Genomic DNA, 27,971 nt, shown 5'->3' on the forward strand with positions numbered 1-27,971 from the left:
AGTCTCATTAAGGTAAGTAATGTTTATCTTGTTTGTATATTAAATCAATATATCATGTAAAAATGCTAAATTTGTATTAACATATTTTTACAAGGATTGAATGGGGTTTTACAGGAGATGTATGGCGCATCTCGTGGAATGTAAAAAGTTGTCCACCCCCGGTCTATGGACCTTTCAGGCCGAGAACCGAGACCCTTCACCGGGGCAGGAAGGACAAACATCCGACTTCCCCCCGCCCCCCCACCACGTCGGCGCGCGGTGATTGGTGGAGACGCCGTTTGGGGCGCGCGACGCCACCGGCCGCTGACGTCACTGTTGCTGGGCGGAGCGGGTTCCGGTGGGTGGAGCTGAGGGTCGGGCGGGCGAGCGAGCGAGCGAACGACGTGCACGGCTCTTTCCTTGTTCCTTCAGGAGGAAAATCGACGGAAAATGAGAGGTTTTGGCGGAGACCGCGATCGTGGCCGAGATAGGGGAAGGTAAGGCGAGGATCTGGGCTACTTTCAGGAGGGGTGAGGCCGAGAATCGAGGTAAAACCGATTAATTAGGCAGCACCAGACTCGGGCCTTGTCGAAACACCCGACTGACGGCTAAATTATCAGTAGCCCGAGCCGCGAACCATCGATGCCTGACAGTAATGACTCTAGGCCTGGCTTATGCGGCTCACCGTTTGGGTAAGCCAGTTCATTCCGGTTGGTGCCGATTACCGTGAATAGACGCAGCTGGTCCCGCCTTCCGTTGTTTTCCAGCTCGGATTGGAGGGATTGGTGTCTACTCCTCCTCTAACTGGTTACTCTGCCTGCTGGTTAATTCTTCATTCCGATTGGTCATGGTGGTGTCAATTATCATTCCACTCACATCCGGGCCCTTGTCCGATGCAGTGATGACGTAAATGACAGCAGAGACCGGAAGTTGGGAGGCAGGTTTGGGTACTGCATCGCCAAGACCGAGGCCTCTCGGAGTCCCTGTGAACTCCGCCCGCAAATGCTGCTTGACCATGTGTTTTTAATTCAAAATAAAACCGCAGATACCCACAAACAAAAAAAATGCTGGAAATAATCAGCAGATTAGATAACCTCTGTAGAGAAAATATTTTAACATCTCACTTGCAATGTTAGTTCAATAATCAATATGACTAGTGCATACACAAGTGTTGTTTGTGTTCTTGTTTCTGACGGATCTGATTTCTCTGCAACAGCAATGGACCACGGTTTGGTGGAGGCTCATCACTGGGAAAGAAGTTTGGACAGCCTGGGGAACGTCTTAGAAAAAAGAAGTGGGACATGGATGAGCTACCAAAATTTGAGAAGAATTTTTACGTAGAGCATCCTGAAGTGGTTAGATTAACCCCAGTACGTATCATTCTGTTGTATAATATTCTGAGTGAAATTCATGTTATGGTGCTTGTTCTGCTTGCTGAATTGGATGTTAGGGTTATGATATTGGCACAGACCTTTTGCACAGCCACAGTGTTACTAGTTTTACCTTAGCTCTTGGTCCTAACAATCCACAACCTACAGTACTGTGCAGAAGCCTTAAGTACATGTAAAATGAAGATTATTTCAGAAATAATGAAATCAAAAGTTTCTAAATACCTAAAAAAGTGAACATGAAAAAAAACTAAATCAAATCAATATTTGCCTTTACCTTTAAAACTGCATCAGCTCTCTCGGGTACATTGTTAGGTTTAACCTGAAGTTTTATAACGAAGTCGGTTGGTAGGTTGATCCAGGCATCTTGGAGAACTTCCCTCAGTTCTTCTGTGAACTTTGGCTGTCTCGCTTGCTTCTGTCTCTCTGGATAATCCTAGACAGCCTTGTTAATGTTGAGATCAAGGCTCTGTGAAGACCATAGTATGTGTTGCAGAACTTGTTCTTCCAGTGAAGATAATTTTTATGACTATGGCCACATGTTTGGGTCATATTCCTGCTACAAAATGAAGTTGGGACCAATCAGACGCCTTCATGATGCTATTACATGATGGATAAGAATCTGTTTGTGCTTCTCAGCATTGACGATTCCATTAATTCTGACTAGGTTACCAATATCATTTGCAGAAATACAACCCCAAACCTGCAAAGAACCTCTGCCATGCTTCACTGTTGGCTGCAGACATTTGTCCATGTAGTGCTGTCCAGCTCTTCTTTAGACAAACTGCCTCCTGTTTGGACCAAAAATTCCACATTTTGCTTTGTCAGTCCATAGCACCCCAGTCTCTGTGCTTTTGTGCATAGGTGAATCTCTTGGCTTTATTTCCATTTTGGAGGAATGGCTTTTTGGCAGCAAATCTTCCATGAAGATCACTTCTGACAAGGCTTCTCCAGCCTATAAAAGGGTGTAATTGGGTTCCAATGGTCTCTGTGAGTTCAGAGCTGATAGCAGTGGATTCCTCCAATTTAGAAGGGATATCAGTTTGATGTATCTCTCATTTCCTGCACTCAGTTTCCATGGCCAACCAGTGTTTCTGATCCTCAACCTAGCCCGTTTCTTTGCTTCTTCAGAAGAGCTTGGACAACATGTCTTGAAACTCCTGTCTGCTGCGGAATTTCAGCTTGGGAGACAACTTGCTGATGCAGGATAACCATGTGTCTTGTTATGCTCACTCTTGCCATGATGTAAGAAATGATTCGAAGGTTAAATTGTCACTTCTGCTACACCCATGTATTTTAGTTTAATTGTCCTCAGTCAAGTTTGATTCCTTCTATACCAGTCTCCATTTTAGATAATCAGTTCAGTTCATTCAACTCATTATGTCACTGATCACTAGCTCGTTTGTTATCTTTATTTAATCACGCATTGGGCTGTATACCTACAAAGTAATCAAATTTTTATTTGAAGAATGGCCTACACTTAATGTATTAACTTCTTTAATGAAATACAAAAAAATCTCTTAACTTTTTGGAAAATGTTTGGAAATCTAAAATTTGCTTCTTTTCTAGTGACAGTAATGAAGAAAATGCATTTTGCAGAATATGTTGCATATACAACAGTTCATCTCTGTGTGACAGGCGAACACACATCATAGACCCTGCTTTATTATTTTGTACGTTATTGCACATTGGTACACTATCATTAGATTATTACGATTTTACACTTTTATTATCAGTTAAGTATACTGCTAAGTGTTTTTAAATGTTGCTGCTGCGACAAGAGAATTTACCACTCAGAATCAATAAAGTATTATTAGAAGACAAAAAATAACCGTCAAAAACAAAATTTATATTAAAAAATCTAGGATGTAAAGACTTTGCACAGTTCTGTATATCAAAGTCAGTCACCTCAGCTTAGAATATATTTGGGAATTGATCTGCCTTGGCAGAGAATCCCACTCCAGCCTGTGGGTATTAAGTTGCTGCAGTTAAGTAATGGTAAGACTTCTGCACAGTGTTGATCTCTTTTTTACATTGCCAAGGTTGCTACTGATATGAAACTAACCAACTATACAGGTAATTACGGCTAATGTGGACTAGATTAATGATAGGGGTTCATGGCATTAAAAAGGTTGGAACTTCTTGGTTTAGATTAGCCATTGAAAAAAAATCTGATAGGACATGGTAGGATAGATGCAAGGACTATAATTTCCCTAATTTATGGGTCTAGAATTTATGATCACTGTCTCAAAATAACAGTTGAGTATCTAGAAATGAAATTCGGTCAAACAGAAGATGTGAATTTATTTGAGGTAGTATATTCTAGATTACAATCTGTTCTTGGAATCTTGCCAATGAGATCTTTGTGGCTTCTGGATACTAAATGCTAGAATTGTATCTTCATTTACCAAACCTGCATCATTTTGAATAATTCAAATGACCCTATAACCTTCTCTGTGATTGTGGGAAGTTTTTGTGACAGTTGACATCCAATTTAGAAATCTGTCAGTTTTAGAAAACTGACAAAAATTTGCGACAATGGGGATAGGGTTTATGAATGTAATGTAAGTTCTTACGTACTGTGGAGTGCAAATGAAAAATATAAAAATATTGTTGCTTTCAGTCTGCAATTGAAGATGTTTTCCAACATGTGTACCTGATGACACCAATAAATCTGTTCGATAATTCTGTTAGTAAGCGTTTTTAAAAAAAGTTGGGGAACTAGTTACTAAGATTTGGCTTGAATATCCTAGATGATGGTACAGAATACACAGGTCAGGTGAGTTAATTGGGGAGGTAATTATGTGATTATTTGTTTAGTTAACAGTGCAGTAAGATGAAGCAAGGTGTTAAGTTGACAGAGCTTTATTGTGGATGCAGGTGTGTGCATACACATTTCATTAGGAAGATAGAAATGTGAACTCTGCTTTTTTAAATTGTTCTGGCAGTAGGAACTAAAATTACAGATAGACGGGTCTGGAAAGCACCGTTTATAGGTTAGCAAAATGTGAAATTGTTGGGATTTATTTCCAGAGATAAAGAACTTGGAGTGAACGTGTAAATTTGCAGTTTTCACCTCTCAGGTCATGATTGACAAGCAGGAGGGATTGGAAAATTGATTCATACAAGGTCTGCCAGAACTGGAGAATAGACTGCTTGGTAAGGGACACGGGTTGGGTTCTGCCAAGTAGGTTTTAGGGACAATAATGGGAACGTATTATTTTAAGGTAAGTGGCATGTAATTTAGCAGATTTTGGAAAAACCTGGAAACATATTTGGACTGATAAATTGAAGGAATGCCGGTGGTATTATTACTGAAGTTGAAAACTTAATTTGGATTGCTTTTTGACTCTCTTGGCAGTTTGAAGTGGATGATTTCCGTCGGAAGAAAGAAATTACTACAAAGGGAACAGACTGTCCAAAGCCAGTGTTCCAGTTTCATCAAGCCAATTTCCCTTGTGAGTTTATCAAATGTGGTGTCACTTTCATTTCATCAGCTTATTTACAGTGAAATTGCCAGATTCTAATTTTGCAGCTTGTGAAAATAAGGAAGCAGCTCTTTCAGTGCAGTAGTCTATTGTACTAAATCATTTTGAATCCAGGTATTGTTGATTAGTGTTTACAATATCTCATTGATTATGTTAACAAAAATTACGGAAGGCTTTCTCAATTGAGTGTGAAATCTGGTTGACCTTGGCACCATTGCTTCAATTGAACACTTCCAGTCCTTTGCAAATTGAAGCTTCTTATAGATATTCCTGTAATCATATGTACCTTAATATTTGAATTGAGCGTCAGTGTATTCCATGACACGTGATTGCAGTGTAGTGGAAACACACTCCTTGTGCAATTTATTCAGCAAGTTGATGCTTCAGACTTAGAAAAAACCACCATACCATTTGTAAATGCTTTTATTAATGACTGCTGACAGTTGGTCAAGGTCAAAGTGCATCAGTAGAGGGCACGGAATAGCTTACATCTTCTCCCTTCTAGAAGCAGTTCGATGCTACTCCACTCTGTGCGAGGTCCCATTGATAATGTTAAAAGAATCTGTAGTTCTGAGGAAGAGATATACAGTTAAATACTTAGAAGGAATTGGATTATAGTGCTCTTCGGTCATTTTACCTTAAGCTTTCTGGTCAGGATCTGCTATCATGGGAGTATATATCTAAAAACAATGTTTTCAGTATAATTTCACATTACTATCTGACTACATTTTGTCCAGTGTGTTGGGAATTCTGTAGCACTAATTATAGTTGAACAGAAATGTTTTACTTGATCTAGATGTATTTTGTGTGCGCGCTACATTCCTTATCAGGTCACTCCTGTAATTTATATAAATTACCTGTTACCTCTGATGTAGAGTTATCAACCTGAAATATAAGCTCTGTTTCTCTTCATAGAAAGCGTCCGAACCGAATATTTCCAGTGTTTTGCTTCATTTTAGATGTCTTGCAGTTTTTTTGTAATTTGCTGTTAAATGAAGGATTAGAGTGCATGCTTTCACTATGATGCAGCATGTTGTATAACATCAGTAACTGCACTGAGCACATTTTAGTCCAGACTGTCTGGTAGTAGACTTGTTACCTGAGAACAGAAGATGGGGTACGAATGGAGAAAAGCAAAATCTCCAATACAAAGCTCTTGTCAGAGTGCAAACCTTCTTTGATTTGCATTATGATGGAGTGTTATGTTACATCAGCCTGGCCACAGCATTTTTCTGCTCTGGTATTGGCTAATTGGTTTACTGTACTATATTCTAGATCTTTTTTAAAGTGTCTAGCATTAATATTTTGCTACTTTTCCTAGCCTATGTGATGGATGTTCTGTGTTCGCTGAATTTTGTGGAGCCGACGCCAATACAGTGCCAAGGCTTTCCGGTAGCACTTAGTGGGCGTGATATGGTTGGAATTGCACAGACTGGATCTGGCAAAACTCTAGCTGTACGTACTTTTATTTTCATACCACTCGAGCAAGCAACGCTTGAATATGGTTTTTGTTACGGTAACGTGCAAAGGGGTCTGCGGGTTTGAATCCTTCAATATCAATAGCTGCATTTTTCTCATTGATGCCACAGAAATGTAGAGCACCACAGTCAGTAATGTTATGGCCCACCATATTCTTGTCACAGCTGCAGGCAAGCTGAGGTTCAATACTCGGTCAGTGCAGACTGCCAAAAGGCATATTGGGAACAGCATCAGGGATGCCAAGAAAATTAAGTGCCAGTGTTGTGAAAACTACAGATGCTCTGAATAGGAAATGCAGGATGTAGTATTTCAGGGATAATGATTCAACAACCCAGATCAAATTAATCCTCAACTGTCCTGTCACATTCACATTTAGTCAAAAGTGGTGAGAACTCATGAGTGTTAATGTTAAAGCAAAAAGTATTCACAATCATGATCATCCACTAACATTGAATGAATGATTATGAAGCCAGTCTCAATCTGAAACCATTTATTATTTGATATTCAATATCATTTAATGTCATTTCTAGTACACTAGTGTAAAGGAGAACAAAATAATTGTTAGTCCGGATCTGATGCAGCACAAAAAAAGACAATAATATAAGGGTATAAGGGACACCATGATCATTTTTTTAAACTAAAAATACAGTAAATACGATACCGTGCAAAAGTCTTGGGCACATATATAGCTGGGGTGCCTAAATTTTTTGCACAGTACTGTAGTAATTTTATGTATTGCATTGTATTGCTGCCACAGAAAAAAACAAATTTCATGACTTATGTAAATGATGATAAACTTGATTCCGATGTGGGTCTCTTGTGGACGGAGAGTGGGAAGGGGGTAGGGAGGTTGGGGGGGGTGGAATATCATGATTGGGCAGGGGTGGGAAGCACCAGAGAGACATTCTGTAAAATCAAATGACCTTACCTGGTGTCTCAGGGCTATATGTATATGTGCCTGAGACTTCTACACATTATTGAATACATACAGAAGATAGCAGTTATATATTTATGAATTATATGTCCATAAATTGACATTAAGCAAAGGAGTGGCTGTACATAAGGTGACTAACAAAAGATGATAAAGTAGAGATGGTTGGGGGTGTGGAGAGATGGGTTAGTGGGTGGAGGGCTTGATCAGCCTTACTGCCTTGGGAAAGTAACTTTTTGAGTCCGATAGTCCTGGTTGGATGCTATATAGCCTCCTCCCTGATGAAACATCTGAGCGCCCTAAGGGATGGATTTTCTGTAAAGACTGTGGGAAAAGATAATGTCCCAACTATAGAGCTAGACTTCACTGCAGAACTAGGCATGCTTTTAGCTGAAATGTTCCAGTGCAGTTATAATTGTGACATCTACCGAACAATGCAGAAAGTTGCCCCGGTATTTGTTTGGTAATTAGCCAGATTGGATTGCAATGTGTTCTACACTCAGTCATTAGCAGAGTGTTGGGAGGTGAATTTCAGAGCTGGGAGTGACTACTAACAACAAGAAGGCAGAATTTCAAGTGGCATCAAGGGGCCATGGTTAAACTTGTGTGGGCACAAGCTGTGCAGCCTTCCACAAAATGCACTCCAATTACTTGGCTGGGTGGCTCTGACAGCATCTTCCAAATTCACGACCTCCAAGAGCAGCAGGCACATTGTATTTCACATATATTGGTTAGTTTGAATATATAGAAGATTTAGTTTATGTGGCATTACAAATTTAATTTTTGATAGTTTTAATAGGAGTTGAATCATCTTGTAAGTAAATATATTAAATGATTAATTTGTGACTGAGGATTTCTTTATTTCCCAGTATTTATTGCCAGCCATCGTACACATTAACCACCAGCCATTCCTCGAGCGAGGTGACGGCCCCATTGTGAGTTCTTTAATTTAGACTTTTACATTACGTGTATCTTTGTTAATCTTTGTTAAATTGCTTGTTTTCTGTGGTAGTTTTATAGTTGGGAGTAAGTTCACCAAATTATGATATTTAAAAGATGCCTTAAATGTATATTGCCCTATATAAGAGCAATCTAAACAGAACTTGTAAGGAACTTGGAAACCTTAAAGACCCAACATTCAGTGGGCAACCTAGTATTAAGAGCCCTGAGCTCACCAGCTTCATCTGTTGGGTTGTGAATTTCCTGTACAGGAATTGGAGAAACTAGAGCGCTCGTACTGGAATCTGGAACAAAAAAAATGAACTGCTGGAAAACAATCTTTCTTTCCACCTGCTATTTCTACAAATGCTATCTGGCTTGCTAATTATTCTCAGCAGTTTAAGCATTTCAATTACTAACTCAATATCTAGCCTGTTTGAAACTTGGATACCAAGGGAGATACAGTATTATGAAATAGAATTGCATGACCAGTTTCTTTTCCCATAACTGGGTATTGAGAGTCTTTCTGTGTTTCTCCTTCTACAGTGCTTGGTGTTGGCACCTACACGAGAGCTGGCACAGCAGGTGCAGCTGGTTGCTGAAGACTATGGAAAATCTTCCCGAATAAAGAGTACCTGTATTTATGGTGGTGCCCCTAAAGGCCCTCAGATCCGGGACCTGGAGAGAGGTATGTGGGACAATGACAGGCTGTATTTTTTGTTTCACAGGATTACGGCTGTGCAGATTCTGGGCCCTCTTGTATATGTTGATCTTACTCTGAAGCTCTGGTTGCTTGTGTAATTTCAGGCCATCCTGGTCCATCATTGAGCTTATTTTAAAAGAGTAACAAAAAGTATTGTTGAGAGCAGTGCAGTTGATATGGTCAACATGGGCTTAAATACCAGTTACCATGATAGATAGATAGATACTTTATTCATCCCCATGGGGAAATTCAACTTTTTTTTTCCAATGTCCCATACACTTGTTGTAGCAAAACTAATTACATACAATACTTAACTCAGTGAAAAATATGATATGCATCTAAATCACTGTCTCAAAAAGCATTAATAATAGCTTTTAAAAAGTTCTTAAGTCCTGGCGGTTGAATTGTAAAGCCTAATGGCATTGGGGAGTATTGACCTCTTCATCCTGTCTGAGGAGTGTTGAAGAGTGGTCCTAAAAGTTGGAGCCCAGGGAACCCATGGAAAGTTGGAAAATTAATTTAAAATTGGCTTGGCAGTAGGGGACAGGATGATGGTAGAAGTGTGCTTTTATGATTGGAAGCCTTTAATTAATGTGTGTATACCGTAGCGATTGCTGTTTATACAAACTATTCAGATATGAGTGCAGGAAGGTACAATTACAAGTTTGCAGATGATGCAGTTAATTGTGTTGTTGATGTTAAGGAGCATGATTTTGGACAAACCACAACCTTGATGAGTTGGTAAGATATTAACAGCAGTGGCTGATGGAATTTAATCGCGATAAATATGAGACTGTTCATTTTTGCAGACTGGCTGGGTAGCATATACACAGTGTGATGGGGTTTTCAGAGTATTGAGGTTGATGTAGATATACAAGTCCAAGAATACTTTTAAGGGGCAGCACAATTATGTAAGGTGGTGAAGAAGGTCCATTTGATGCTGTTCTTTCACCTGAGCATTGAATGTAATAGCAGTGTGATTAATGATACAACTTTATAACTGATTGATTAGATTGCCTCTGGAGCAGAGTATCACCAAAGTAGCAGAAGAACATGATTGTAGTTGGAGAAGAAATTCACTAGGATGTTGCTTAAGATGGATCATTTGCATTCTGTTGTAATTTTGCCTTGTTCTAGGAGTGGAAGTCTGTATTGCAACACCAGGCCGTTTGATTGACTTTCTGGAAGCTGGAAAGACTAATCTCCGTCGTTGCACTTACCTGGTACTCGATGAGGCTGATCGTATGTTGGATATGGGCTTTGAGCCTCAGATTCGAAAAATTGTGGAGCAGATTCGGGTAGGATTTCCCTTTCTTATAACAATTACTATTATATAACTTGAACCCAAATAGAATTCCTCATTCTATCACAATGGAAAGTAATGCCAAAGTAATTTCAGGGGACTTGAAATTATGGGAGATCATAATTGGTGACATGGTTTCATGGTGGAGACCAAAAAACTGTCTTTGTTTCTTTTAGCCGGACAGACAGACTCTGATGTGGAGTGCCACTTGGCCAAAAGAGGTCAGGCAACTAGCTGAGGACTTCTTACGGGATTACATCCAGATCAATGTTGGAGCCCTGGAGCTGAGTGCCAACCACAACATCCTTCAGATTGTTGATGTATGTCAGGAGACGGAGAAGGATCTGAAGTGAGTTGTAATCTTTTTTTATAATTTATCTTGCTGAAGTTGAGTTTTGTGGTATGTAAAGACTGTGATGTTTGAATTTGTGTTTAATTGTAGATTGCTCCATCTGCTGGAAGAAATCATGGCAGAGAAAGAAAATAAAACAATCATCTTTGTAGAAACCAAACGTCGCTGTGATGACTTGACCCGCAGGATGAGAAGGGATGGGTACGCTTTAGCCATCATGAACTCAGAGCTGGAACAATTAGCTTATAAATGTTAAGAATCTAGATTTCTTGTTGTATTCCAGAGTGTAGTTCAGGTGTGTTTAGATTATTTCCTGTGATTACTAGTTTAAGTGGAGCACCATAATTGACTGGATGAAAAGCATTGCGGTTATATATTTAATGGAAAAATTTAAAAAAAGTAACGAAGCTCAAAATCTGAAATAGAAACTTAAAATGAAGATTCTCAGCATTTGGGGAGCAGCTGTGAAGGAGGAAATTAGTTACCATTTCAGGTTAGTGATAAAGAGTTGCAAGATTTGGGCGCAATACATTGAAGGATTAGTGTTCTTTCTGTGGTAGGCATTTGGTGCAATATGAGGCAGAATAGATGAATGCTGGTGCTGAGGGAGTGGTGGATAGGAACGCAAACCTGTGTTTACATTTGGAAAATTAGAAGCAGCAGTGTTATGTTGGGCTGTGTCGCATAAAAGATTGTACAACATTTTTTTTCCTCCTTTCAGCTGGCCAGCAATGTGCATTCATGGAGATAAAAGTCAGCCAGAAAGAGATTGGGTCCTTAATGGTAAGAATATTAACATAAGAAACAGAAGTAAGCCACTTTGTCCTTGGGTTTACTTTCTCACTGTTGTGGTTGATCAAATCTTCTGCCCAATCTTTCTGACTCTTGTAATTTAAATGTCTGTCAATCTCTATCTTGATTATATCTAGTAGTGCTGTCTCCACACCTTTTTAATGTAAAGAATTCTGAGAATTTCCAGCTATAAAAGACATTCTTCCCCGTCTCCACCTGAAGCTGATGACTGAAGGTATACCTCCTGCTTGTATATACCCATCTTGAAAAACAATCCATTACCAATCCCCTTCAGAATGTTATGTTTCAAGAAGGTCACTTAGCTCTTCTGAGTTTCCGTGAGGATCAACTTGTTTAACCGTTCTTCATCTGTCAACCTCTTCCTGGAATCGCCAGAGATGGTGGTGGGATTGGGGGGGCGGGGGGGGGGGGGAACAGACGTACTTTCATATTTGGCTGTTGCAAGCAAAGTTTATATATAAATAACAAAATGCAGTCAGTGCTCACATGAGTATTGTAATGAGTTGCTTAAACATTAGATCAGAGGTGTCGAACTCAATTGCACTTGGGGCCAAAACTCAAAGCACACTTTAGGTCGCGGGCCGAACAGGATAAACATTTATTGAACACACTAAAACTAAACATTTTTTGAACATAAATATGAATAAAAACAGACAGGAATATTATTCCAGAAAAAATAAACTAAAACTTTAAATAACTTAAATATTTTCCTCTCCATAAAAATATCTCCTGTCAGTATTACACAAGTTAGAAATATGAGCATGCTGCAAAAAAAACCCTGAAAATATAAATAAAATTTGTGCTTTTCAGCAAAAGTTAAAACAACAACAAATCAAAACACTCAGTTTTCTTTGCTCTTATGCCGTTTTGTCAGAGCTGGATGCTTGGCATCTTTTCTTGGCAATAAGTTCGTTTAGGTTTGGTGTAAGGTTCTGTGTTGTGGAGATTCTCAGGATGGACTGCAGGTGTTCATCAGTGAGACGACTCCTGTGTGATGTTTTGTTAATCTTCATCACTGAGAAAAGCTTCTCACACAGATATGTGCTGCCAAACATGCACAAGGTTCGAGCCGCATGTAGACGGAGCTGAGGCATTGCTTCAGGAATGGAGCGAATAAACTGTACGGGCCCTGCAGTGTCGTACTTTGCCTTTAGTGTTCCATTACACTGCAGCTCTATCAGCTCCATCTGAATCTGTACAGGTGCAGTTTCCACGTCGACGGCAAATGGGTTGCAAAGCAGCTCGAAATTAATTTTTTGTGCTTCAAAGTCACCAAAGCGCCGTGCGAACTCAGTGCGAAGTGCGCTCAGTTTATCAACAAAGTGCGCATTTGGGAACATCATTGCGCCAACCTGGTTCAACATTACTTGGCAACAGGGAAAATGAGGCAAGTTACACTGGTGCATTTGTGTCTTCCATAAGAGCAGCTTCACTTGAAATGCCTTCACTGCATCATACATGTCAGTGATCATGCGGTCACGTCCCTGGAGCTGAAGGTTTAAGACGCCTATCGGCAGCTGTTGTGCTGCATTATGGGATCTGTAGTTTGTGTGTTATCAGCGCTTCATATTGCTGGGCCATTAATAATTAAAATAATAGATCTATCTAAAATGATCTCGCGGGCCGGATATAATTGTACGTCGGGCCGGATATGGCCCGCGGGCCTTGTGTTTGACACCTATGCATTAGATGAACTGCAGCTGTTTTTAAATTTTATAATACATCCTTACTCATTGCATAGTACCTACAGATCAAAAGTGGGTTTCATAATACATAAGAACTTAGAGGAGTCTTCCGTCCATTGAACATTTTTGGACTTAACTATTTACTCTGAAAGGAAAACTTCATGGTACCTCAGATAATACCTGGCACAAAATTTACGTTCTGCTACTGTTATTTAAAATCTAGTTGGCTTTTATGCATTAACTAGATTACTTTTCCAACCTTGGAGTGCAGCAATTCCCATGATAACAGGATTGTGCCACTATGTCAGTGCTGTCCCAGAACACTTCAGATTGAATGACTGTCAGGCTCTTGCGATCCTGTTGTATATATCCACGTCAGGATATTCAGTCTGGCTCTTTTACTTCTTAATTAGTTAGAATCGGCATCATCTTAATGCCATGTTTTCCCACAGTCAGAACAAAAAAATGCTAATACTGGAAGTTAAATGAAAACCAAAAATGCTGTGTATACTCAGCAGCTCAGGCTACATCTGAATAAAAATCAGAAATGCTCTTTGTACTCACCAGGTCAGTCTACATCTCCAGAGAAAGAGACAGTTATTATTTCGGTCTTTCATCTTGTTGAATCTAAATTTTAGAATATACGTAGGCAATATTCAAAATAACCTGTTGGTAGTATTTATGAGTTAAATACTTCTTTTTACTTAGATCCCCATGATGTGAATTGTAATACTTAATTCAGCAGCTGCTTCACATGAAAAACTCTTATCTTTGTTCCACCCCTTCCATCTATGTTAGGTTGTCCTTTATTGTCTATTTGTTAATGCATTGATTATTTTCTGATTCTGCTAATTTCCTTAAAACTTGAGCTTTCTTATATCAAAACAAATTGGATCCTTACTCTGAATGCCTTTCAGAAATTTTGCATGATTCTGAAACTATGGTGCCCGGTTCTACAGTATCTCCCTAAATGGGTTTTTATTTTGCGGTTCATCCTGCCACTAGTGCAGAATGTCAATTGTTTCTAGCTGTTGGCTCTCTCTTCACAGTGAGCTTTACATAATTTATACTGCCCTTACTGTTAGCTAAGGTCACAAGCAAAGAGGAGTGATAATGCCTGGAGTTCACTGATCCTCATTTGTGATATTTAATATTAATGTACCTAACAGAACATTTTTAGCTGATTTTGATGATCTCTCTGGTTGTTCAGTTGTTATTTATTTACAATTGTTTTTCGATTGTGCTCTTACCTTTTGATTTGTCCTCCGTTCATGACTGTTTTAAAAATTTGTGTATTTTTATACTGGAGATGTAATATTTATGTTGCTTGGCATAAATATATTAAATTGGGTTCAGTTCCATTCTCCAGAAGCTCTACCCCCTTTGCAGTGGTTAATATGTTAACAGTCACTTTAAGTATAACAGTGTTCATTGAACTGCTGTTCAGTTTTATTGAATGTCGTATTCCAAATGTGTACTCACTTTGACTATAATCCACTTTCTGTTCAACATTCTGGAAGATGAGCAAGCCTTATGTTTCCATCAAATTTACGTATTTGACAATTCTTTTTGGTGTATATTTGTTATGTGATCTGGTGTGAAGTGTCTTGGGCTGATGTCCTGTACTTGGACATGAGAAATCATTCTGTTCTGCACAAATTATTGTTTATCTTCTTGTTCTCCTTGGAGCAAGAGTATTCTGCAGGAAAATCTGCATCCTTTAGGCTGGCTTCTATTTTAATTGCTTTAACTGCAAAAATGAGGGAATTGAAAGAGAAAGTAGTCTGGTTTTGCCTTTCTTAAGTAAAGCACTTTTCTGTTCTCTCTGCAGAATTCCGATCAGGAAAAGCACCCATCCTTATTGCAACTGATGTTGCATCTCGAGGTTTAGGTTTGTACTTGACTTGTTTACAGAAAAATGCTTTTCAAACAGACTCTGAAATTTACTGACGTGGGAGAGATTGTAGTTAAAGTGATGAACCATGATATCCTCACCATCTTGAGTATGTTAACTAAGTGGCTTAATTTTGTTTTTTAAAATATCTCTTTGTTTTTATATTAAGGTACAGGCCTGCGGCAAGGCCTAGGCATGACAAAACGAGCACCAAGAGGGAGAGGAGATATCCATCTACCGCCACTTACATAAACCAAGCTTAGCCTTACCATGTGGGGCCTTTAACCCCTATGCACTGGGCTGGCTGTCCAAAATTCGGGGTCTACGGATAATGTTTACCCCATCTACTGTTATCCAGCTCGCCCTGGCACTGTCTGGTTCAACCTCTGCAGCAGATTGGTTCATTAAAATAAATAGGGTCTTCAGATGATGTGCTTGTCAACTGACTGAATTTCCAGCATGGCTTGCTCATTTAGAGTTTAAGCCCCACCCCCAGCCACTTTTGAAGAGAATATCTTAAACATCTTGACTTGCCTATCAAACTAGCGTAGTGTAGCACTGAACCAGTGGAGCTTTATCCATTTTAGTTCCAGGTAATCTTCCCCATCTACTTCAGATTAGTGTACAGTGGGGCTGGATTAATGGCGCTGTGCACTGTGAACTCTCGATTTAGGTAAGATTCTTGGTTTTGTGGCTAAGGAAGAAGCAGATATAAGTATTTAGTAATGTTTATTTTTGGGTGGTCACCAGATTTAATACTTAACCACAGGGCAGTTTAATGCCAGTAAAAAGTTATTAGGAGTTAAAATGTATGGAATCCATGTAATGATACTAGTTGCTTTCTACGGAACAGCAATTTTTCAGTGTAACGTATATGGCACTGTAATAGTTTCAAATTATGCAATAATTCAGAGGAATACATATTAGAAGTTTGGAGACCACAGTGGGGCAATTCAGATGCCCAATAAGGGACATTGAAGCATTCCCTTTGAAGCACGTTTTTGTTATATACTAATGTCATTGGTTTGTATTATTTGACTGAAATGCTTGATTTCTTGACAGATGCAGGCAGTTTGGTATTTGGTAGGTTGGCAGCACTACTGATCTGCTATACGTGCACATGTAAAATACTTTTTATGACTTACTTGCTGAAGCAGTTTTGATTAAAGAGCTTGTATTTGTAAGTGATTACTATGGAGTAGTTTTGATAGTTGATTCAGCCTGCAATACTTGTGGGTGCGCTGATAATTGGCGTTGAAATGGGATTAGCTTTCTTTTTTAAAGAGGCGGATACAACTTAACATGGTATATCCCCAGTTTGGTCCAGAAGAGCTCTTTTACAGCTATACTGCTTTAATTTTCTAACTGCTGGAATCCAGTACAATCTTAATATTTTACTGGCAAGCATCATTATCTGAAGCCCTGTTCATTTAAAACCAGCACAAGCCAATTCCAAGATCAGAAAATTGAAAGCAGAACCAAAATTCCCCTGTTGAAATCTGACTTTCTCCTCTCATTCAAATTTGACACACCTGATAATTGGCTTACTTGCTGAAACTAAGGGGCGTGTGGAAATGTCTGCTGATTAGGGGTTTCACACCGAGCACTGCATTTAAATGGCAGGCCAGTTCTGCAATCAATCTGTTAAGTGACTTGGAGCTAGAAATAAACTTTTCTAGCCACTGATGTGGATGGGAAGACTGCATGGACTGACTGTTACTGGCCCACTATTTCAGACTGAGATGGACAGACTGTTCCGAAATAACCTCCCCTTTAACGGGCAAAGGTAGTAAGATAGGAATTAATGGTATTGTGTCCTTGGTCTCTGCAGGATTTGGCTACAAGTTTAGATTATGTCATCTTTGGAAAAAATGTCCCTTAATGGGGGAATTCCAGTTGGAACAGTTTGCTCATTCTTAGTACGGATACAGAAGAAACTACTTGATCCCCGCTGGTTCGCAGCAAGAGGCCAACTGATCCATCTGGAAAATTGTGGATTTGTGGCTCTATTGCAATCTTCGGGGTATGGTTTCTTATGAAGTGGAGTAATGTGGTGCAAACAGTTTACTCTCAACTATTGTGAAACCCCTACTGCCAAGCATGCCAAGTATCTCCCTCACCTTCACAGGACGTCATGTCGGGGCTTGTCCGGTTACATCTTGGGCCTGTCTGAGGTTTCACTGCCCGAAAAGCGGGTTGCAAAAAGGTTTGAAGGTAGGAATGAGTAGATTGCTGCTTTCTGCATCTTGCCTAGACACTGTTGAATTTGATACAAAACTGAGAACTATTTCATTTAGGTCAGTCTGTTTCTTGTTACCTATTGATTACAGCAGGCTGGGAAAAATTTGTTCTGAGGCATAGGAGAACCAATGGACAACTTTGTCAAGGTGCCACCTTAAAGGTGCATATTTGGGTCTGGGGCTTTGAGGTGTATGGAAAACTTTCCAAGAAGGCTCAATTATAAAAACTAGTATAGCTACGACACATTTTGATCAAATGTCCACAACAGGTGCATTACCTAGTATTTTTCCCAGTCTGGCATTAACAATGGGCTCAGATTTTTTTTTTAATATGCAGTTTATGTTGTATACAGGCTGTTGCAGGATTATGCTAAAGCTTATTCAAAACAATACTTGAGAGAATCTAGACTTTAATGTTCCACACTTTTTCCTGTCCCTATTCCTTAACATAATAACTTTCCTGTCCTTTGTATCATCAGCTAGGATTGGATTTGCAGGAGTTACTCCACAGAAGGTCTCCACAGCTGCACTATCAGAGCCATCTCTTGCCAGTCAGTGGGAAGTGTGCTACTGGACAGGGATAAAAATAGAGACGGTGAACAAGACTCTTGTATTGCATCGTGAATCACCAAATATTGTTATTGTTTGGGTTTGTCAGTCTGATTGTTTCTCAAGGTAATAGGATACTAAAAAACATCTGTAATTTGAAGTACACAAGTCAGCCAACATAGGGCTTAGAGTCCAAGTGGGGTTATCGTCAGATTGACCATGAAGCACACAGGTGCTGTTAGTAGATTTTCTTGTGTACTCTTCACTTCTTTTTATTTTTAGGCTATTCCACTGTTCAGTCAATAAGAGGGTGCCACTATATTCAATTTCCAGTATTTTTATTGGAGTTCTTGGTGATCCAAGAAGTAGAAAAAAAAAGTTGGGCTTTGCAATCATTTACAGCTTAAAGTGGTAAAATGCACCCTGGAATGTGAATTGTGAGATTAGAACCTAAAGAGGATGCTGGCAACAACTTTGCACAGTAGATTACAATGATGGTGTAAGCTTTTGGCTTCACTATGATATAAATGGAGTTGCCCTTTTAGAATGGGGTACAGATCAAAGCTGGCTACCTGAGATCTGTATCTTGTGTACATTGTTTGTGTCCATTTCTATTTGATATCAATATGTGCTTTAATATGAATATTTTTCATTTCTCATGTACACTTTTCCTCTCTGTCTCTTGTTTATCGCTGTCTTGGGATTCAACATAGAAACACTCGCCAATGAAATAAGGAATAGCAAGTGAAACTTGAGCCCATTTTTGTAATGAGAAACAGACTTGAAAAATAGTTTGTCAGTAAATTGTAAAGAAAAAAAATAATTTGAGTCTGGGCAATAGATGCAGTGTGGGCTGGGAGTTATTGGAGAGATTTGGTTTGAGGACCTTATTTAATGACTGCGGTCCTCTGGTGCTACATGAAAGTCGGGCTGCAGAAAAGCCATCCATCCCAACGTGTGAGACTTCTCGCTACAAGGGAATGCTCGATGCATGCTCTCCCAGCTCCACTGGTCCCGTGTCGCATGGCGGAGGTCGAAAGGAGACCGCCAGAACCAGAGAAACGGGAGTGTGCATCGGACTGGTAAATACTATTCAACACAGAAGGGAGGAAGTCGAAATTTATTCTGGATTTCAATGACAACATGCCAAATCTGGAGTTGTCTGTTGGGTTAAAAATTACCATACAGTGACTGGTAAGCAAACTGATTTCATTAGCTTAGTGCAGTGAATGAATTACATCGAAGATCAGGATTCTGCATTCTAGCACCCCTGTCATTTTCCAAACTGAACCCCAGATGGTGTCAGATTAACAAACCTTGAAATCCTTATCCACAAATATCAGGATTAGATTTTAATGCTGGTCCAAGCAGTGATTGTGTTGTAGTGGGTGGCGGTGTAATAGTCTAAACAGGGATGGGTCACAATCTTTCGGCTCCATAACAAATTCTTGTTTTTGTAGTTCTAATCTCCTGGGTTTTGGACATTGATACCTTTCCTCTTGGCTATTCAGAGATTTATATTTAATATGAAGTGGATTTACAATTGAGCTACCAAGTAATCTGCCACTTACAGTATTATAAGTTCAAAAACAGTATTTGATCTTTCTAGTTTTCATAATTTGAACAAAAGGTGACTTCTTTTGATATGTGTTACTGAACTTCCCTGAAATGACAATAGCTTTTGTATTGAAAATAGCATGTTCAGATCCAGTATTACCATTTATGGTCCACCTTCTTGGTTTTGTGCGGATAGATTCTGAGATTTTCATGGACCAGTAATTATATGGTAATTTCTAACCCTGACAACCATAATGTTTGAAGATTTATAATAATGCTGCGTTAAGAAGGCAAACAAGGGAGTATTCCTTTACTACCTATTTAGGCCGGAATTAAATAATAATATTTTGCACTTAAATTTGAACTGGTTATGTTTCGGACCTTTGGTGAAAAACAAAAGACAATGGTCTAGTCTTCATTGTTTGAAAAGTAGCCTTATCTCTGAGTCTTCCAGATTTAAAAAAAATTCCCTTTTTTGTAACTGCGTCCATGGAAGTAGTATTTTAAATATGGTAAATTGGTGGGATACCTGTGTACTGCTGTATATAAAGGTTCAGGCGGTAATGTATTGTGTGAATTTATCTAATCTGTATTTTTGCCCACAGGTTTCTTTTCCAGAGAGTAGTAGTATAAGCATGCATTCATCTGATAAGTTTTATTGGTGGTTCATATAATTTGGTGAATGTTGCTTGGAGGTGTCAGTTGTCAGGGATAGATTGGAACTTAATTCTGAAGCTTATGGATTGTCAGATTCATAGTGGAAATTTCAGGGAGGATATTTTCAAGTGTTTAGTTCTTCCATATGTCATCTCTGAGGTATATTTTCAAAGTTGTAAAGGTTTTGATATTTCATTGGTTCTCAGTTATTGTCTCAGTGTACTTCCATAATGGCAAGCAGAGTGTGAAGTGGTACTATGTGACTGGCTTCATCTGACTTCAGAAACTGGTTAAGCTTGGCGGCATAGTGTTGCCTTAGACCTAAGCTGCTCCTGATCTATTTTAAAGGTTTAATTGTTGCAGCAAATAAGATATTTGAAAAGCTGAACAACATTTTAGCTATTTAGTTCGATTGTTACAGGAAGCACAAAAGCAAAGGTTATGGTAGTATTTGAACTTTGAGATGAGAATAAACATACAATTCCTTGGAATTGTTTAAAAGATGGCACAGTCTGTTGTAAAAATTTATTTCAATCATAGTTTCTCCTCGTTCAGATTTATATCCACCCAGTGGGTAAAATAGTTAGAATTTGATAGAAAATCAAATAAGCCTTCCACTTTATAGCTGCAACTTAAGCAAAGAGGAGCAGGCTTACTCAATGAAACAGGCCTCAGTTTTTCCATTTTCTTGAGGTGGGTGTATTAGGGTTCTGAACACTGAATGTGGATCAGTAATATATTTGTTTTATACTTTTGTGCTCAGTGTTCTGCCTTTTGGTTTGTGAAGTTTTTGCTCAAAGCATGGTGTGGGTTTAAGCTCTTTGCATGGAAGGCCAATACTGTAAATATGGACTGTAAGGGGTACTTGTACTAAATCTTGTTCTAACTCTTCTCTCTACCTGGCTGTTGTGGTGTACTGTTTGTGCTGGTTCAAACTGGCACATCCCCCACCTTTCCACACCACACTGCAATTCTGCTTTTACAGACGTGGAAGATATCAAATTTGTCATCAATTACGACTACCCTAATTCCTCTGAAGACTACGTGCATCGCATTGGTCGCACAGCTCGCAGTACAAATAAAGGCACAGCCTACACCTTCTTCACACCGGGCAATGTGAAACAGGCTAGGGAGCTAATCAAGGTATTGGAAGAGGCCAGCCAAGCCATTAATCCAAAGCTTCTACAGCTTGTTGATCATGGAAGAGGAAGTGGAAGAGGTAAGTGCTTTTGTTTTACTTTGGAAAGTATGAAATCCAGCTGAGACACCAGGTAATGCTTCTTTAGTGGAGCTGTCATTTTGCTTGCGGGCCGGTTATGTGGGATTGACTGCAATTGTACAAGATTATCAGTGTCTTTCGAGTTAAAGTGATTAATATTTTAAATGAACAGCTTGGGATCTGCACTGTGGTAATAACAATATGTAAAACTACCTTGGTGTCAGATAAAATCTAAATTGTGTAACTCTTCCTGATTAAACTATTGATTACTCACTTTGAGCACAAAGACCTGAATCCTGCTTTTAAGCTTCTCCGTAGTTGGACAGTGTTATTAAAGGTAGCTCTGGAACTGCCAAACCAGAATTTGCTGTGCTTGTTGCTAACAGATGTGATCAAGAACTCGGCTTCTGCAGAATTACTTTAGTGAACTTGTTTTCAGGGGTTGCTTCAGTTGTTAGACCTCTGTTAAAGATCTTCAGAAATATTAGAATCCTAAAATCACAATGCTGTGCAGCCCTGGCGTCAGACTACAGTTGAAAAATAACCTGTGGCACTCAGTCTAGAAGGATTGTGCATTTGTGGGAATCCTGAACTCTGGTTGTCAAGAATTGCTGGTATTTACCAGCAAGCCATGGTCCATAATGAGGTATTTGCTGCCATTTCTTAAATTAGTAGGTCATTTAGTCCCTTATATCCTGCCATACCTTAACACATCCATATCCCGAAGCATCTCTGCATCCTTCTCAGAGCCCAACCTGCTAATTAGCTTTGTGTATTCAGCAAACAAGTTTATTACACTTACCCAAAATTATTGATTTAAGTTGTGAAGGACTTGGGCCTCAGCACTTATCTCTTTAGCACTCCGTTGGTCACAGTCTCCCAACTAGGAACTGACTTGCTCATTACTGTTTTTTTTTAAATCCAGGAATGAATCGTAAAATCAGTGTAGTGCCACAATGCCATGGTGTAATTTTGTTTAATAATATTCTCTGTTGTGCCTTATGAAAGTCCAAGTCCAACACTGGTTTTCCCTTAGTCCTGACGAAGGGTCTCGGCCCAAAACGTTGACTGTACTTCTTCCTATAGATGCTGCCTGGCCTGCTGCGTTCCACCAGCATTTTGAGTGTACTGGTTTCCCTTGTCTGTTCTGCTATTTGCAACTTCTGAACTACCAACAAATCCATTCTGATTCTGTCCAGCATTCCAAGTGCCCTTCTTCCTTAACAATACATTCCTTTGTTTTCTATTCTACACTGATATCAGGCTGATTGATCTATAGTTCCTGCTTTACCTCTCCCTCCTTAGCAAGTGGGGGTATACAGGTGATTTCTTTCCCATGTCACAGTTTTCCATATAACAAATCCATATCATCTATGCATGCATCAAGAATTGCCGATTGAGGAAATGTAATTTATTTCCTTCCCATGTAAATATTGTGAGGGATTTTTCATTCTTTTTCCTGGCTTTTTGAACTCGGGGTGAATTTCCATAATCAGAATTGTCATAATGCTGTGTTCGCTTGGATTCCCTCCTTTTCAATCTGGGGGAACTGTTATAGCATCTGTAATTATTTTGGAGGATGAGACACTGCAAGTGTATCAGCTTTTAGTCTCGTTAATTGTAAACTAGTGCTTATTTCTGCGAGCTCATTTATTCCAGAGCTGTAGTTCTCCACTATTTCCAGAAGGTTTTCTGTGTCTTGTACTTAAGCACTTCCGGTAATTACTTTGTCTTTTCCTTCAGTTTTCTAAATATCCTGTGTGCAAACCACCTACTCCCAACTATTTAGTTAAAAGCCTATCTACAGGCCTAATTCATTTTGCTGGGAACTGGTCCCAACTAAATTCAGGTAAAGCCCATCCCAATAGAATAGCTCCCTCTTTCCAAAGTTCTTGTGCTATTTCTCTGACAGCAATTAATGAGCCAGCCGTTAGGTTCTTTAATATTATTTGTCCTATGCCACTTTCTTTATAACTTGGTAATCAAGTGCGGTTCTAACCCCCACATACTACCTATCATACAATATTTCTTTCTATTGCTTTAACTCACCAAGCTCCACATTCCAAATAACCAGATTACCTCAAATAAATGAAATCCATGTTTGCCACTTGCATCTTTCTAAAACTGAAAATGAAAAGGGGCTTTAAAATAAAACCAAGCTTATAGTCAAGAGTCTGTACACAACATAAAGGATTTGAGAGACATAAAATGCTGGAAATATTGGGCAGCTCAGGGCAGTATCTGGAGAGAGAGAAGCAAAGCTAACATCCAGTGTAAGGTATCTAGTTAAAATTGAGTGTATAGATGTTCCCCAGGGTGAAAATCTAAAGTACTAGAGTACGTGGGTTTAAGCTGAAAGGGAAAGTGTAAATGAGTTGTACAAAGCAATTGTTTTTTATAACACAGTGGTAACTGTTTAGAATGGACTGGCGGGGTGGGGGAAATCAGATATGATTGTGACATTGTAGTAGCATTTTCGACACAATGAGCAATGTGCAGGCAGGTGGAATGAGATTTGTATCATTGTCAACACAGGTATAGCAGGGTGTACTGCCTATTTCTGTGCTGTAGTTCTTGGGAAGCTGCATCCTTTCAATACTTACTACCCCACATCCTTTAACTGTCTCTCATTTCGCACATATTGTTTCCAGCATTTTTACTTGGGTTTATTGTAATAAATTGGCTTTACTAGTTTTGCATTAATTTGGTTTAAAGCTTGTTTTTCCCTATTTTTATTACATAATTATCTAAGCAATCTTGCATTTATCCTTAAGATAAAAGGGCAGATGTGCAGTATTATGGAATGGTCAGATAGGTTATGCTGTCAGCTCTGTGCAAAAGCAGAACCTGAGCTTTCATATTTTAGAAGTCATCTGTCTACTGGCACTTGATGGGCTGAGCTTTTGCAAATTTTGATGTACTGTGGCTGGGAAGCTAATCAATTGTGCTCTACCAGAAAGATTTTCATGTGCTTGAGAGAATGAGCTGAAGCAGCAGGGTTACATAGAGTTACTTTGAGCTTCGCAGTAAGCTTAGAGAATTTGTGCATGATCAGCTTTGTTTAAAGCAGTAAAAGATGACGGTTAAGATTTGTATGGTATGTTGTTGTACAATTTCATTCTAAGTACTATATTGAACTTGCTTTTCCCTCTTTAGGAGGCCGTTCCCGTTATCGGCCCACTGGATCCAATCCTAACACCATGTACAGAGATGATCGAGACAGAAGTCGCGGCCGGTCTTTTAGAGACCTCGATGGGGACCGCAGAGATAGGGGAGATGGTGGGAGCAGGTTTGGGGGGCAGCGAGAGTCCCGTGATGCTACAGGTCCACTAAATAAGCAGAGTTTCCGATCTCCACAGGCAACCGCTTTTGGGAGTACCGTGTTTGGACAGCAGTCAATCCAGTACCCTAACTTTACCCAAAGTGGGCTTTTTGGGGCTACTAACCAAACTGTATATGGAGTTGCTTCCCAGACAGCATTTGGAAAATCAGGTACTTTCCAAACTTCAACCCCAGCAGCTGCATTTGGAGCCTCTGGTTATGGCGCTGCTGCTCAAGCTGTGGCTTATGCCTCAAGTAATTTCAATGCTACGACATCTGCCAGTGGAGGGCGGCCGTCACAGACAGCACCGCAATACCGGCAGAATGGGATGGGGCAACAGCCCCAGCCCCAGCCACAGCCACAGCCACTGTTATCTCAAACATATCAACAGAGCAACTCATTGTTGGGTTATATGTCCCAGGGGAGCTACCAGTACACACCACCACCCCCACCACCTCCCCCTTCACAGGGAACAACCCGAAAATAAATAATTTTTCTTTTCTAAAATACATGTTTTGTTCCCCTGTTTATAAAGATATAGGCATCAATTCCATTTTCTACTGAACAGTAAAACTAAAAAAGTAAATTATACAGTTGTATTCACCTTTGCTGCACAGCAAACCTTGTGACATTGATCCACTTGTTAAACGTTTACTTAAGTCCACCTTAACTCTTACTGAACTGATACATGGTCTGCACAAGTGTGAATACTTGCAAATCATGGCACAGAGCTGAGCTGCTGATCACTCTGTGAATCAGTGGCAGATCATTGGATTACTGCTTGACCCTTAGAACCTAGTGAGTGAGCAAGCTCCATGGTGCTTTGGGTTCAACCACTCTCCAGAAATATTTTTAAACAATTATATATTTTAAGAAGGTAGGTTTTGTGTGTCTGCAAATACAGTGCAATTTTATCAAGATGTGGAATATTCCTGTAATTCAGATATAATCTGAAGCCAGAGGTTCAGATTTGACCCTTTATTTTCATTGTGACAACGTAAATTTCAAATGAAAATAATTGTTATAATATGACAAGTGAAAAAGTTGTCACATTTTTCAGTTTTTGCAAAATCCATCAAAAATTATGCTTCATTTTAGGTTTCTTACTGGAAATTCTTAATAGTGTTGAAATTTATTATAGCTACTCTTGTCATCTGTGGGGGGACTAAAGTTCACAAAAAAATCTTTTTGGTTCTATATTTATAAATTTTACCAAGTATAGGCATTTTGACTGAACACCTTGGCTGTAAAATTGTCACAACGTGCTGGGGATAGGGAAGCTGAGAGTGGTGGAAAGATTAATTGGACGTTAACCTGGAGGTTGAGATGATAGATGATGGTGTCAGTTATTGCCATGCTAGATGGTGCATTGAATTTTCACGAGTACCATACATAGGCAAAAATTAGAACAGTGGCAGCCTGTGGGGAAGTGGGATTGGCATCACAGTAAGCTAATCTGAAAGTGACGTTCAGCTGACACCACCTAAACACCAGTCCCCATACTACCCAAGCCTGTCTGATTGAATACTTGGGTCATTTCCAATATAAAGACAGAAGGTCAGCTAGCACCTGTGGGGAGGGAAGGATTTAACAGTTTCACATTGATGATACAGGTTATTCCTAGTTTCCTTTATAAAGTGAACATGTTTTGTTGCAGTAATATCCCAGTGAGGTCTGACTCAGTGATTTCCAAATACTTTAAATTGACAACCTGAAAAACTGGAATTTACTCAACAAGTCTCCTATGGTCCCCAGCCTGTTACTCTCGCTCCATTACCCAAGAACAGTTGTGCAATCCTTCAGGTACTAAAGCTAACTGATAGATGGGATCAATCTAATACTTCAGACCACCATTATCTGAGCAATTTTTCCATATTTAGTATCAGTGGCTTGTTCCTGTTGCATTGATGTTCAAGTTAATTTGACTATTTTCTCAAGTATAATTGGCCAGTTTTTAGTTATGTTGTTAGCCATTCATGCTATTGACATTTTTTCCAAATGTTTGAATGCTGGATGTTTCGTTGAAGGTAGGTGTTTCATAAATGAGCTCATTTAAAGTCCATTCACTTGTTTGGAGGCATTATAATAGAAAAGCTATTTTAGCTGAATTTAATTTTTAAATGATTTTTTGAAAGTTTTATTAGAAGTAGGGTTAAGATTGTATGGCAAAGCTTCAGAACTACTTTCCTAGAGTTCTTCATAGGTCCAAATTTACTATCGTTACTAATTAGGAAGTTGTAATAAAAAGATGCAAATTGGTTGAAATTTGATCTTTAAAAAAAACTCTGGGCTGTAATCCCTAGCCACACAGCAAAATGAATAACCTTTACTGTCTCTTGTGTGCACAGTATTCTGCTTTCAGTTAGTAGCATTATTCCTGTAAAAGACTTGAATTGCTGTGAATCTGGTTTTTATGTCTGCAAATGTGTTGATGCAAGATGCTAAAGTGGTTGTCGGGTGAGAAGTTCAGTTCATGACATGCACTTTTTTTCCTGTTGGTAACAATAACAGATTACCATAAATGGAGGTGACTTGGCTTTGCAAAATTTTATTAGTCTTGGATCCAGCATCAATCCTTTCACTTGCACTCAAAAGGTAGCTCCTGTAGATATTTCTGATTTAGAGCAAGAGGTGGGGGGGTGGTCAGTGAAGGTAATTTAAATAATGATGTTCTGAAATTAATGTGTGAAAGAAATGAAGCAGTGTAATGTCTGTACTTTTATGAAGGTGTCAGTGGGCAGCTGGGACCAAGTTTTTTCTCCCTGAGTAGATTGTCAGCACTTCTACCAGTTGCTAGTGCCTGTTCAAAGCAAATCGTGGTCGCAGTAAGTTATGTGATCGTATGTTTCCCACAATACTGCTGCATTCTCTAAGAGAGATACAAGCAGAAACCAGTGTCTTGAGGTTTATTTGTTGCAAACCATTTTGCACATTCCTGTGTGCAGCTTGGTTGCAGCCTGTGGAATTTCTCCCAAGTTAGATTCTGCTATAGGCAGGAGTCTTATGCTTATTAGTAATTTTGTCAGTTGTTAAGTGTTCATTAATTGGTTACATTCTGCTCAGTAGAAAATAAACAGCCAAGGGACTGAACCAGTAGGTTCTAGGAAAAGTGAGAAGTATTGGCCATCACACTGATAGCATCACTGCACACTTTAAAACTTGTTCGGATGAGGTTCCCCCCGTCACTGAACAAATTGCAGGATTTAACAGTGCCACAATTGACTTTGATGTTATTGATGATTTGCTCTATGCAATTGAAACAGTTTAAAAATTCTCTGGGATTTGATAAGGCCCACCCATGACTGCTCCTAAACTCTAGGAATCCTGCAGCTGGTGAATCATCTCAGCAATTTAGGCAGGCTGTGTTTCACCTTGTGAAGTTGTACCCAGTGTCAGTCTTAATAATGTGCTATTTTGATACTGTACTGGTTTTCTTGTATTTTGCATTTCCAGTAATAAAGAGATTTACCAAA

The 27,971-nt window shown here is 39.3% G+C and overlaps 1 protein-coding gene across 3 annotated transcripts; it reads left to right on the plus strand.

Moving 5' to 3' along the window:
* The first annotated feature begins 318 nt into the window (after window positions 1–318).
* On the plus strand, window positions 319–27,971 carry LOC140719320 (probable ATP-dependent RNA helicase DDX17). 3 transcript variants are annotated; one of them, XR_012096892.1, is made up of 14 exons: window positions 319–476; window positions 1,196–1,349; window positions 4,729–4,825; window positions 6,177–6,310; window positions 8,135–8,200; window positions 8,751–8,892; window positions 10,045–10,205; window positions 10,387–10,559; window positions 10,653–10,763; window positions 11,284–11,345; window positions 14,892–14,951; window positions 17,083–17,168; window positions 20,943–21,176; window positions 24,333–24,468. XR_012096892.1 is itself a non-coding variant. In XM_073033871.1 (13 exons), the coding sequence occupies exons 1-13, from the start codon at window positions 430–432 to the stop codon at window positions 24,983–24,985; spliced, it is 2,094 nt and encodes a 697-aa protein (XP_072889972.1). In that variant the 5' UTR covers window positions 319–429; the 3' UTR covers window positions 24,986–27,971. The 3 variants fall into 3 exon arrangements, 2 of the variants coding, with proteins under 2 accessions (XP_072889972.1, XP_072889973.1); XM_073033871.1 differs by lacking the exon at window positions 17,083–17,168 and having other exon boundaries at window positions 24,333–27,971; XM_073033872.1 differs by lacking the exons at window positions 17,083–17,168; window positions 20,943–21,176; window positions 24,333–24,468 and adding an exon at window positions 15,124–16,810.

This window comes from Hemitrygon akajei, chromosome 31 (genome assembly GCF_048418815.1).
Source record: "Hemitrygon akajei chromosome 31, sHemAka1.3, whole genome shotgun sequence".
Classification (NCBI taxonomy): domain Eukaryota; kingdom Metazoa; phylum Chordata; class Chondrichthyes; order Myliobatiformes; family Dasyatidae; genus Hemitrygon; species Hemitrygon akajei.

What these genes read in the sequence shown, in the direction of transcription:
- LOC140719320 (XM_073033871.1), top strand. Translation starts at nt 430, where the DNA reads ATGAGAGGTTTTGGCGGAGACCGCGATCGTGGCCGAGATAGGGGAAG. An exon ending in CGTGGCCGAGATAGGGGAAG is followed by an intron (nt 477 to 1,195) that starts GTAAGGCGAGGA and finishes TCTCTGCAACAG; the next exon opens with CAATGGACCACGGTTTGGTG. An exon ending in AAGTGGTTAGATTAACCCCA is followed by an intron (nt 1,350 to 4,728) that starts GTACGTATCATT and finishes CTCTCTTGGCAG; the next exon opens with TTTGAAGTGGATGATTTCCG.